The sequence below is a fragment of the Panthera uncia genome, chromosome B1 (genome assembly GCF_023721935.1).
Source record: "Panthera uncia isolate 11264 chromosome B1, Puncia_PCG_1.0, whole genome shotgun sequence".
In the NCBI taxonomy this organism is placed as follows: domain Eukaryota; kingdom Metazoa; phylum Chordata; class Mammalia; order Carnivora; family Felidae; genus Panthera; species Panthera uncia.
Window position 1 is genome coordinate 133,416,369 of NC_064811.1, and position 13,808 is coordinate 133,430,176.

General features: G+C 33.7%; 1 protein-coding gene across 9 annotated transcripts in view; it reads left to right on the forward strand.

Moving 5' to 3' along the window:
* The window catches only part of RAPGEF2 (Rap guanine nucleotide exchange factor 2), a 254,414-nt gene that overhangs the window by 139,904 nt on the left and 100,702 nt on the right, over nucleotides 1-13,808 (forward strand). For 7 of the 9 annotated variants that reach the window (XM_049631260.1, XM_049631251.1, XM_049631254.1 and 4 more), the window contains one exon: nucleotides 107-124. The exons of the other annotated variants lie outside the window; for them this stretch is intronic. In XM_049631260.1, coding sequence (XP_049487217.1) covers nucleotides 107-124 — 18 coding nt within the window. The remainder of the gene's footprint in view (nucleotides 1-106; nucleotides 125-13,808) is intronic. 9 annotated transcript variants of the gene reach the window in all.

A 13,808-nucleotide genomic window follows, 5' to 3' on the forward strand; every position in this document is an offset into this window, starting at 1 on the left:
TATATTTTAACATTATCTTCATTTTGGCAGATGTACTATAGCATGTCTGATAATGTTCATCTTTTCCTTTCCTCCTTTATGGCACTCATTTCATTTTGGCTCAAAGGAATGCACTAAATCTCAGGTATTGTAATTTGTGTGTGGTCTCCTAATACTAACCCAAGTTTATTTGTGAGTTTGCATTGTAACTAATGAGTTTATAACATTGATGTGTTTGGCTTGGTCTTGTTCTTTTGTATTTTGCCCCGATTTAGTAAAATCTCTTAAAACGAAAGTGTCACTGGTTTAGGTGATGGTACAGGCTGCTTTATTTGTGCAGATGTAGGGATGAACTGTCCACCTTGTCCATCTTATGTCCACTTAAGTGCCACCTAATTACTTTTAAGAACGAGTGGAAACAGTGTTCTTAACTAACATGATTTGCAAGGAAAGAAATGAAGAGAGAAACACAGGTATGGGAACTCCATTAGCAACTTACCTTTATATTTTAAGTGATGTAGGTGGAAACTTTAAATTTCAGGAATCCCAATGTAAGAGCATTGTGGGAGACCACTGGTAAAATTTTAGTCAAACAGAATAAAGGCTTAGTCAAAAAGGAAATGAGAATTTAAAATGGCTTGTGTTTTCTTATTTGCACTTTATATTTAACCAGATTTCATGCTTTATTTCATTCTATATTTAATCAAGAGGCCTATATTAATATCTTTGCTCATTTCTTCCACGCCGGCACATGACTAATTTATGATTGTTAGTGTTACTGTTTTGAAATTGTGGGTCAGATTGGGGGTTATCAGAGAATTTGGAGTCAAGGAAGAAAAACTGATTTACCTCTGGACACTAATTGGTTAAGGAACTAGTAAAATTTTACAATTGTGTTTTCTTACTGCACAGGAAAAAGATCATGAATAATTTAATTCACATTAGAAGAAGTCTACTGTCAATATAATATCTTTGGCTATTACAGTAACCTTGCTTGAAAGCATGGAATATTTGTATAGGTTTTCAAATTAAAATGAGGCAGTAACTTTATGTTCTGTGCAAGAGAATACATATTAAAATGCCACAGGTGTCATGACTGCTGTATGGTACTTTAGAAGCACTGCTAAATTTTAAATGATGTGGTAAATCTTAAACATTTTCATTGTTTTTAAATTTAATAAAATTTTGATCTAATTATATAAATTTTTTAAATTGCGCCAGCGTTTTGAGCTTTTGTCTGGCAAAAGTATACTCTAACATCTAGAACTTTATTTATTTATTTATTTTTTAAATCTAGAACTTTAATATTTCAAAAGATGCATCAGTATATAATTAATCTTTCTCTTTTTTAATATGAAAAATTACTGTTTAGTCTAATTCCCATTTAGAACTAAGAATCGAATTTAAAATGTATGCTGAGTTACGATCTATAACTGATGTATACTCTTTAAAGTTAGATGTGTTGTAGTGGTTTAAAACAGATTGTAATAATTTCCTTCAGAAACATGAGTACACAAGTAGTCCATATAGGGTATTTTCAAGACATTTTTTCAAGGCAGGTGTGTGAGGTTTGCAGAGAGAATAAGCATTTTAAAATTCAGTGAGAAGGGAATATTGGAGATGGCTTTCATTAGAATTTTCTTACATTTCGATGAGTTGAGGTTGAGACTGTATTTAAGATTGCCAGAAAATAGGATGTGGTATGAGTTTTCAGTCTTAGAATGGATAAAATAATAGGCAGGGAGTAGATAAGGTTCTTGGCAGAGGCTAGAAGATTTAGGGTCAGCCTCTTTAGAGACTTTGGTCAAGTTTGTTTTGTCTTTCGGTTCAGAACACAGTAGAGGAAAAAAGCTTTGTTTATTTTACCCATAATTACAGGCCCTGCCTGTCTACATTTATAGGTAATTGATTCTAAGAGTTTGTGATTTATTCTAGAAAATATTTAAGGGGAGGACTTAACTTACCTGACTGGCATGTTGGGGAGACTGGTACATGTCTGTTCTGCCCTCTGTTTCTTTTATCTTAGTGAAAAGAGAGCTATGCCGCCTTCTTAGTTTAGAAAGATTAAAAATTGTACAGAGAGAGTAGACTGAAGATTGAAGAAAACTTGTCCTCTCTACACCGTGGCGGTTACGTCTAGCAACAGACATTTCAGCCTCGGATGGCTGAAAGAACTAAGATGCTCTCTGTGCTTTGCAGTTCTGATTGACTTTCCACTCCTACTCCTACTTACGCTAAAAAGAATGGGTCTGTTTTCTACACATTTGAAATGGGAGGATAACATAAAACATATTCATAAAATTTCAATCAATGCAAAATTTTTGAAACAATGGAAACCTGTTGATCATATAAAAAGATACCTCCCCACACATTTTATTAGTAGTCCTTGTCGACAATATGAATATACACTTCAGAGCACTGTTTAGTAATTATGTATTAAATTTTTCAGTAGATTAGGCTTAGTTTAAGATTCTTGGTACAGATGTATAAAGGTAATAAAAAATACTGCATAAAATTATTAAGTTAATATAAGTTGAATATCATGTAACATTACAACATAATGGGAATAATTTTTTTGTTACAGTGTTAATATAATATCTATAAAATGGCACCAGTTGTAATAAGATTGATTCATGCATGAGGCTTATGGAAATGAGTCCCATTTTTTTTTATAAAGTTATTCTTTATAACAATATAAGACAATTTCTATTTCTTTTTTTTTTTAATTTTTTTTTCTTTTTTTTTTTCAACTTTTTTTTTTTATTTTTTTTTTGGGACAGAGAGAGACAGAGCATGAACGGGGGAGGGGCAGAGAGAGAGGGAGACACAGAATCGGAAACAGGCTCCGAGCCATCAGCCCAGAGCCTGACGCGGGGCTCGAACTCACAGACCGCGAGATCGTGACCTGGCTGAAGTCAGACGCTTAACCGACTGCGCCACCCAGGCGCCCCGACAATTTCTATTTCTTATAACGGTTACGTAATCATTCCTAGGTTATATCTTATATATCTCTGAAGTAGGTTTTTTTTTAAGAGATAGATTTAAGTTAGTATCATTTTCAATTAAGGACTTCTTGGTAAGTTTGGTTAGTTTCAAAAAATGGTTAGATATTGAAACAAATGAAAAATTACGGTGTTTGTGTGATTGTGCACACTTATGTGACCATAGTGTTTTTGACATGGGCTATTGTTCTTGCATTAGAAATAGTGTTTTCACTCATGTTAATGATTTTGCTTTTTCACTTATTTATTTAATTTTTTTACTGAGGTCTTCTTAATTTAATCCAACATTTCCTACTTAATAGTAAGAGAATATATCTTCACTAATATATCAGTGACTTGTAGATTTACTAAATTTCCTAGAATATTAATAAGGTCTTAGGATTTTAACTTATAACGATCAGTTCACATCATATTATACCTGACTATAATTTATTCATATGACATCTAAAAAATCTACGCTTATATACAAAATATTCAAATATGGGGGAAATTTCTTAATTATTTCAACATTTTCATTCTTTAAATTCATTAGGCATTTCTTTGCTAAAGCCTTTGTCTTCAATAATATCATCAGTGCCTTTCTGTGAATTATAATAGGATGGAGTTTCAGAAAATGTGTATATTTTCTTTCTTGTATCATAGAGAGGAAAGCTCAGTATTTTCATTTACATATTTTTATTAATTTAATGAATATTTATTGTGTGCCCACCTTGTTTTAGGTTTGTGCCAGTCTCTAGGACTATATAGGTCTACAGGACAGACATATTTTGCTTCTTTTTAGTTTCATAGGTAATATAGACAAATAAATGGGCAACTAAAATACAGAGAATTCTTAGTACTGTGGAGGTACATAGACAGGGCACCTTGAAGAATCAGGCATGGTTTTTTGAACAGCCTTAATATCTTGGCTCGAAGGAAAATATTCTTTAATCCAGGAAAGCCCAATAGAAATGTGAAAGCTGAATTGGTAAAGAATGGAAAAGAGAAGGGTAGGGAGAGTGTTAGACAGTAGTGATATGTGTGTGTGTGTGTGTGCGTGCGTGTGTGTGCGCACACACACACACACACACAAACCTCTACAGATTGCTAGATCTTAGTTATTGTATGCATGTATGATGATTTATATTTGCATCAGAGTTTTAAAGTGTCAAAAATATTCTTTGCTTTTTGAACCTATTATCAGCAGGCTTACTGATTCCTCTTCACCTAGATCATGTTGCATTTTAAAATCCTGTAGAAAGCTCCCTGTGGAAAGGTCTTTGAACAATAGGTGGACGTAACAATTCTGTGCCATATGTGCTGCAATTTCTAGCAAAATGCAGTGTGTTAAAACTGCTGCAGTGGTCTCAGTTTCCTTGCTTTGGGGGGACTGTTTCCCTTTCTTGCAGTTACAATCAGGTATTTATGTTCATTTAATTTATACAGATTGGGAAATTATACTATAGAGTGTGTATAGAAATGGAAATGTAAATCAGGAAATAGTTTAAAACAAGAAATGATTTCTCTTGTGCTATTAACAGCATGCATTGCAAATTCATGCAAGGCAGTTGAGAATAGTGTGCAGTGTGCTGTTTACCCAAGTTTCAGCTTCTGTTAGAGGATGTCTATTTTTATATATTACATCATCTCTGCTGCAGAACTCCCGTGTCCACTGGGATTTACTGTTCTTTCATTCCATTTTGAAAGAAAGCTTGTGTTGATGTCATAATTGGACCCATCTTTTGGTTGCACTTGGAAATTGAAAGTAATAAGGGTGTTGTGCAGCAAATCATGCAATATTTCAAGCAATTTATTTGTCAGATCATTGCTACTTTGTCCTGCCTCTAATTGTGAACACTGGTGGCTTTCTGTACTTGTATATGTTTTAAATATACTTGGCTAAAATTTAGCTTTTAGTCTCAACTGCAAAGATCCTGTTCATCTTAGACTGTTGCATTTCTTATGTGCTTTTTTTTTTTTTTTTCATGAGATTTTGTAGTGCTACATGCTGATTTGAAAAATGTCTCTTTTCTTTGGAGAAATCTACTTTGATATTCAGACCTATTTCCTACCTGTGCTGAATTGATCTTTTTACAATTAAGTTATCAGTAGTCTGTTTCACTGTTTGAAATATCAGGTGACTAGAAATGTTCTTTTTTGATTTTGAATCCAGTGTTAAAACATTATTAACTTGAAATGCCTTTCTATTGGCCAGAAGATATTGTTGACCTCTGGAAGAGGTTTGTATTCAGTGTATAGATGTAAGGTTTAAGTCCCTTGTGAAAGGAAATATTTAAACTAATTATATTAAATGATTTAAAATGCCTACTATGTTATACATATTTATGTATGTAAAATCTCCCCCTATTCTCTCAAAAATTTAGTAATGATCCAGATCTCAATAGTAAACCATTTTTCCATTTGCTAAAAAAAAAAAAAAAAAAAATTGATTAGGAGCAAACTTACACTTTTAAAAAATAACAGCTTTATTGAGTTATAATTCATACACCATACATTTTACCTGTTTAAAGTGCATAATTCAATGTTTTTTCTTTTTTTAAGTAAAAAACACATAACATTACATGTATTATCGTAACCTTTTTTTTGATATTCTTTTTTTTTTAATATGAAATTTATTGTCCAATTGGTTTCCATACAACACCCAGTGCTCATCCCAACAGGTGCCCTCCTCAGTGCCCATCACCCCCCCCCCCCCCCCCCCCCCACCAATCAACCCTCAGATTGTTCTTAGTTTTTAAGAGTCTTTTATGGTTTGGCTCCCTCCCTCCCTGTTTTTTTGTTTTTTTGTTTTTTTCCTTCCCCTCCCCCATGGTCTTCTGTTAAGTTTCTCAGTATCCATTTTTAAATGTATAGTTCAGTAGTGTTAAGAATATCAATAGTAAACTTTTGACTGACTTGAACATACCCAGTTCACATTGTACTTAGTATCCTTTGTGGTTTAAATTACACACAAGCTGAAAAATAACTAAGAAACTTTGGAAAAAATATACGATCTATTTGGGGGAAAAAGCTTTATTGAGTAATTGTTTGTATTAGAGCAATTTCTTATGGACTTAGTATGGGATCAAGCAGTCCTTTATTTTTTCTGGTCTTCCTTTCTCTCTTTCAAGTGAAACATAGGTGATAGTTGTATGTAATACGGAATTTGGAATTGCTAGTGTAGTGAAGAAATGATGTGACAGTCGAGTGAGGCAGCCTGAAATATGAATTACTTCTTGGGATAACTGATTGGCAGGCTAATTCAGAAGAGACAATTTTGAGGATGAAAAAGAAAATATTCAAATTGTCTTGATTTTTACTTTGAGGATAATAATGATAATTGGTCACTTGTGGTTTTGGTACAATCCAGACGGCATTTGCAAATGTTTGAAAATAAAGTTAAAATCTCAAAATAAGGGGCGTCTGGGTGGCTCAGTTGGTTGAGCAGCCGACTTTGGCTCAGGTCATGATCTTACGGTTCACGAGTTCGAGTCCCACATCGGGCTCTGTGCTGACAGCTCAGAGCCTGGAGTCTGCTTTGGATTCTGTGTCTCCCCTCCTCTCTGCCCCTCCCCTGCTCACACTCTGTCTCTCTCGCTCTCTCTCAAAAATAAATAAACATGAAAGAAAACTTTTAAAAACTCTAAGTTGTAACATTTTCCTTTCACTAATTATTGTCATACTTCTACTTTCTATCCATTTCTTTATATAATTTTTAAATTGAACCTTTAACAAACTGAATCATTAGAAATTTTGGAATACTCGGGAAAGTTTTTAGAAAAAAAAGATCATTTTGCTGTTTGTTAATTTGTAAAATAAACATATCTCCAACTAATTAGGATGTAGAGAATACTTCGGCATCACTGATAATCTCAATAATATTGATGCCCTCGACAGTGAGCATTATTGATGAGCACTTGAGAGCTTCAGTCTTTTTGTCTCCTTGGTATGAACATTTTCCTAACTTTAATTAGACTGGAAGATTATGAGCAGCTAACCATTCTTCAAGTGGATTAAGGTCTTAGAAGGTTCAACTGAAGTGGTATTTCATGTAAACACAGGGTTTTGTCTTAAAAGAATCTATGGATGGTTGGTAACTGTGGAATCTTTAAAAGAGCAAAAGTGCTGATTATTTTCTAATTCATCTTTTAGAGCTGTAGTTGCCAAAGTTTTGTATCTCAGGACTCCTTTACACTCTTAAAACTTTTTGAGAGCTGCAGCAAGCTTTTGTTTATATGAGTTATTCATGTCATTTTTTGTCATATTAGAAGTTGAAACTGAGAAATGTAGAAGTATTTATTAATTAATTTTAAAATAATAAATGTATTATACATTATATAAGCTTTTTTTTTAGTGAAAAATATATCTTACAAAACAAAACATTTATAAGAAGAGTAGTGTTGTTTTATACTTTTCCAACTATGTTTAATATTTTGCCTGATAGGAGACAGCTGGATTCTCATATCTACTTCTGTTGATATGCTCTTCTGGTTCAAGTACATAAAGTATATGAAGAAAATCTGGTCTCACACAGGTAGTTGGAAAAGGCAGGGTATTTTAACAGCTTTTTCAAATAATCTAATTGATACAGTTCGCCAAAATTTGACACATGGTAGTTTCTTAAAAATTTAGTTGCAATAAAGAATATAAAACTGTGTTGGTGAACTGATTCTCTTTCATTTAAACCCATTGGTCTTACTTACCCATAGATCTTTTTACTTATGTATGATTTTGTAACATTATGCATTGGTCACTAAATTAGGCTGTCATCCAAATTTTGGCATGTTACACAGTATCAAAAAAAAAAATCACATTTGTTAATGTCACTACCAGTCTCATTTAAGAAGCCTTACTGATGGGGAAGCTGTCAAGCTTATGGTGTTAGATGTAGGTTTTTCAAAAGTTTAATTTTTACTTGAAAGCTAAAATTTTGTCATTGGCAAACACGGTACTATCAGCTGTTTTCCTTGAAGTGACAAGCTCAGTTTGTTCATTTTCAAGAAGATATCTGCCAAATACGCAATTCTAAATAACTGTAGTTTGTCCATTGCTTATTCTTCAAAATAAAAAGTTTTCCCAAGTCCAGGCGTCCTTCTGAACAGAGTCCTTTGTGACTGCATAGGTCCCACACCTTTGAAGCTGACCCTAACCTTGTTTCTTTCCTGTATGATTTTCATCACTACTTCCTTTTCCTCCTTGCTGCTCAGTTCTCTTATAGATACTGAAAGAAAATGGTAAGATCCCAAGCTAACTTTGGGTAGAATCAGAAGAATTTTAAAATATTTTACATTAAATAATTGTGTTTTAAATGTATTAATTGTATTGGATGGTTACTGACAATCCATTTTGATAGTGATTTTAAAAATAGACATTTTTACTTAATTTATTTAGCATTTCTCATTTAGAGCTTTTTTCCCTTTAGGAATTTTATCTAACCACCTACCCAAATCCTCGCCCCCCCCAAGAAAAAAGCTACTAACACCCGTTCCCTATTAAGATAATTATAAGCCATTATGTGGAATTACAAAATATTTAAAATTTTTATGTCGTTTTGTATGGTAATGAAAATATAGTCATTATAAGTGTGAAATATCTGTTAGATAACATTTAAAAATGGAGTTTTGATCTTAGGTCAACCAATAAGACTAGTTTTAGGTTTCCTCCCCCATACCCTCAAAAAAATAAAAGATCACCATGGGTAGTTTTTAACAACATCCTGTTGGTGATTAATAGTTAATATTCAGGATAATCTAATCCAATTTATTGCAAATTATTTCAGTTTGATTGTACGAAATAAACAAATAACCTAGTAATGTATTTAAAGTGTTTTTCTTCTCAAAATTCCAGCTCTTTCTACTGTTTTCCTAGATTTGAATTCTTTTCTTTTTGTTACCCTCTACTTTGAATCCCTACTGTCTTTCTCTCTCTTTTTGTAATGGGCTCATTTTGTTTTGTTTTGTGTCCAAATAAAGATGCTGCTTTCAGTCTTTTCCATCCACTTGTTTTGCTTATGTTAAGACATTAGTGGCTAGTTTCCTTTGTCATCACAAAGTGTGATTTACTACTGATTGTGCTCAGAGGTTGAATGTAATTCAACAATCAACTGCTAAAGCAAATTATCTGAAAGGGTAGAGCTGCCTTTGGAAAGGGATGGAAAAATGCCCCTCTTTGCTCCACAAATTTAAAATGGTGGGCCGGTTTCTCTTGATGAAAGCTGAAATGGCCACATGAATATTCTGTAGGGTTAGTGGTTACTATAGACTCAGGTATCCTTTCTTACATAGAGAAATGTCTCCTTTTAAATAATTGTCTTGAGGTGCCTGGGTGGCTCAATAGACTGAGCGTCCAGCTTTAGCCCAGGTCATGATCTTGAGGTCCATGTGTTCGAGCCCCGCGTCGGGTTCTGTGCTGACAGCTCAGAGTCTGAAGCCAGCTTCGGATTCTGTGTCTCCCTCTCTCTCTTGCCCTTCCCCCACTTGCGTGCTGTCTCTCTCAAAAATTTAACATTAAAAAAATTAAAAAAATTTTGAAAATAGTTGTTTTATTTTCTTCCCCACTTATTTCTTATAAAATAGAAGCCATCAAGAAAAATAGGTTTTGTTAAACATTTGTTCTAAGACAGTCTTTTAGTGAGCATTTCATATGATGAGCAATACATTTTCCTTAGGTCTACCACACTGTTGAACTGTCCAGGATGATTTCTAAAGTTCATCCCTCATTTCTTGTTTCCTGTCTTAACCCACTTAGTGTTGCGGGTCCAGCGTAGAATGAATGAGTGAATGCCTTATCTGTTTAGTATTTAATTATAGATTTATGATTATGTGCTAATACTATGAACTGCTACTTTATGGCACAACCAGGAGACATAGTCTCCAATGGATATGATCCATGTTGCCAGTTCCAACAATTGTAATAGTCTGATGTATATAATTAAATGTTCTAGTATTATTCTTTTAAAATATCAGCATGGTAGTAAATGAAAATTTCAAATTGTAACTAAAATATGAATAGGTAAAATAGTCCGTGTTTTTAGAGCTTTTAAGAAGAGGGAACAATTAGATGTGTGGTTTGGGCTTTGTTATTCATTTATTTATGAGGAGGATTAAATATTGTCATCTAGAGCTCATGTGGTCATATAGCATAGACTGACTTCTTTTTCAAGAGAACACTTAAAAAAATTCTGTGGCATCTAAAATATTTTCTATACTGAGACAATCTTCTATATTTAATTATCTTCCAGGCAGATTTACCTTGAAGTATTTCCTGTCTGGAATATATTTAATAACAACAGAGGGGGAGTCACAATTCTATTCCTGATAGTGAAGTACATTGATTAATGCTTTCATTTATAAGCATAGTCGTTTTCTTTTAGAATAAAGATTATTCAACCATTATGAAAACTTATACAGTTTGGTATTTATTTGAAGACACTAGATTTTGAAAATGATAGTATGTTTGTTAAAAATTAAATTCCTGGGCGCATAGGTGGCTCCTTTGGTTGAGCGTCTGACTCTTGATTTCAGCTCAGGTCGTGATCTCACGGTCTTGAGATGGATCTCTGTGTCAGGCTCTGCGCTGAGTGTGGATCCTACTTGAGATTCTCTCTCTCCCACTCTGTCTCTGCTCCTCATCCCCCAAATAACTAAATAAACATAAACAAATTAAATTTCTGAAGAGAAAATAAAGTCTTTAAAACAGATTGTATCTTGTATCTCGTATGCCGTATTACTCCTGTGGCACACTGTGTGGTGCTCAGCAGCATCTTGGTTGTATGTTGGTGTCTTTGGATCAAACTCACAGAATTGACATTACTGAATATTTGTAGGAGCAAAACTGTAGATCTACCTACATTAACAGCTCTACACAAGGATATCTTTAGAAGGATGTTAATCCAAGCCATCTATGCAATATTATATATTATACACTATATATTATACAGCATTAACTGTTGAATTGCCCAAACCTTGAGTGCAACTGACTTTTTAGAATATCTTGGAAGGAATAAAATTTGCCCTTATTGGATCCTTATGCTGTATACCAGTCGGCTCGGTAATACATCTCATATATTTTGTCAATAAACGTTGTACTCCTAAACACTTAGGTGATGGTATCTCCACTGGAAGGAGATAAGCATGCTAAGGGCAAAGAGGTTAACTTACATGTTCAGTGTTCTTGGTACTCAGAGTCAAACCTAGACATTGGTCTTTTCCATTCCTGATAAAAAAACTTATTTATTTTAAAAAATGAATTTAACATATATTGCTTTTATGTTACTTGAGTTTTAAATTTGATCTGAAAGAGATAGGTATCAAATAATTTAACCACTTTAGATGCCTGATTGAAATACCCTTAAAAGACATGGCTAGAGCATAGAATGTCTAGTGTGAAAAATAATTACTAAATTATATTGGCAGAGATGGTAGGCTTTGGCTGATTCATCAGTATTTTTGTTGCAAATAAGTTTTTCCTTTTCAAACCATGTCATATCAAGAAAGCACAGCATTTTTTACCTATCTTTAACTTTCCTAATTTCATTCCAATACAGAAATGGGTTTTAACTGTTAAGTAGTACCATTTCATAACAAAGATGACTATGTAATTAATTAGTGTATTTTAAAAGTTAGGTTCACTAATGTTATGAGTAACAAAAGCCAAATCTTGCTGAGAGATTTTTTTGTAAATACGACTTTTTTTTTTAAGTAGGCTCCATGCCTAGCGTGGAGCCCAGTGTGGGGCTTGAACTCACAATCCTGAGATTGAGACCTAAGCTGAGATCAAGAGTTGGATGTTTAACTGACTGAGCCATCCAGGCACCCAGTATGACTTTAATGGATCAAAACAACTTACAGTTGTCTGAAAGTACTCATAGTTTTTAGAGATGAAAAAATAAAGTCTCAAATTATTTGCTTCTGCACCAGAGAATATTGGAAGTGTTTTGGTAATATTTAAGAATATTACAAAACATATATTAAGTAATTTCAAGGGATTTAAAAAACATCTATAAAACTGATTATCTAGTTATGTGCAATTTTTAATCAAATTATTGCTAACATTAAGAAAATTATCTTTAACCTTCTTCTAAATTTGGCAACTTTTAATTTATGAACTAAGGATGTTAAGAAAACCTCTAATCTATTGTCTAATTAGCACTGTAATTGTTAAAAAGTAAGGGCATTTTAATATTTCCCCTCTGACTGCCAAAATAAGGAAGATAGAAATTTCAGAATAAAGGAATAGTCACTGCCAGGAAATCTTCTTATAAGATAGATTTATTTCCATTCAATGGCTCTCTCTTTTTCTGTTCTATTATCATATCACCCCTTTTATCCCCATTTTGCTACCAAGCCAATGTTTGGTAATGGCCATGTTAGATAAGATAACCGTAGGACCTTGAAAGGATTTTAGGGATCTCCCAATCAAAACCCTTAACAATTTATTTTTCACTAAAAATCCCTTAATTTAGCCTTTACTATAAGTTTTTTTTTTTTTAATTTTTTAGCATTTATTTTATTTTTGGGAGAGAGAGACAGAGCATGAGCGGGGGGAGGGGGCGGGGAGAGAGAGAGAGTCAGAGAGAGAGAGAGAGAGAGAGAGAGAGAGAGAATGAATGAATGAATGAATGAATCTGAAACAGGCTCCAGGCTCTGAGCTGTCAGCACACAGCCTGATGTGGGGCTCCTCGAACTCGGGAACGGTGAGATCATGACCTGAGCCGAAGTTGGAGGCTTAATCGACTGAGTCACCCACGTGCCCCCCCAAATTTTAATCACAGTTAGCCCTTATATTTGCAAGATAGTCCTTACATAATGTGTCAAAATTATATCCTACTGCCTAGTACAAAGCAAGGGTTTAGTAAGTCCTAGCAGTTATTATTTATTATAGGAAGGGCTAATAATGAAGAAACTTTTCCTTAAGTTTAGCCTAAATCTGCTTCTCTGTAATTTTAGTTCATGGTTCTAGATTACTTCTAAAGCAACACAAATGAATATTCATATTCCACTTTCATATCACTGTACTTCAGATAGTTAAAGAGATCCTACTCCATTAAGCCTCTTTTCTGTGTTAACCAATCCTAACTTCTTGTAGCTTTCCTAAACACCTTAGTAGGTTTTCTGCTCTTTCAGTACACAGTTTATTATTATGTCTCCTAAATTATGATGTCTAGAACTGATTGCTACCACCTACATAAGGTCCTACATACCTTACAGTGCAGATTACAGTGGAACTTTCTGTCTTCCTTGCTCTGGACATTGTATGCCAGATAACATCACCTGAGATTATCAGAGTTTTAAGGCATTGTGCATTGGCTCATATGGAACCTTTAGCCAGCTCCATTTTAGAGATATCCTTCCCACCTCCCCCCACTCCTATGAAGTGTTTCTCCAGCCTGATATCCCTCATGTTGTACTTGTGCAAGTGACATTTTCATAGCACACATGTAGGTATTTATATGTATCCCTGTTAAATTTAAATTTTCTTGTGTTAGCCTACTCTTTTCACCTGTCAAATTATCTAAAACACCTACTTTTGAGAGTAAACAGATTGGACGTCTTTTATGGTTATACAATTATCCTGTGTCTGTTTTGTAATCTTAAAGCTGGTGTAATAATACTTCACAGGATAGTTTTGAAAAAGTTTCAGTGGAATCACTTATGCATTCATTTCTCTTTTTGAGTAATTACTGTGTGTTAAGTACCAGAGATAAAGCATCATTTGTCATTGACAATGTTAAATAAATGAAATGTATGGTCCCTGCCTGCAGCTAACTTATATTCTAGTTTGTGTTCAGTAGTACTCTTTTTATTAAGTAAAAATGGAGGGAAAATTAGCAATTCATTGTGCTTGTGT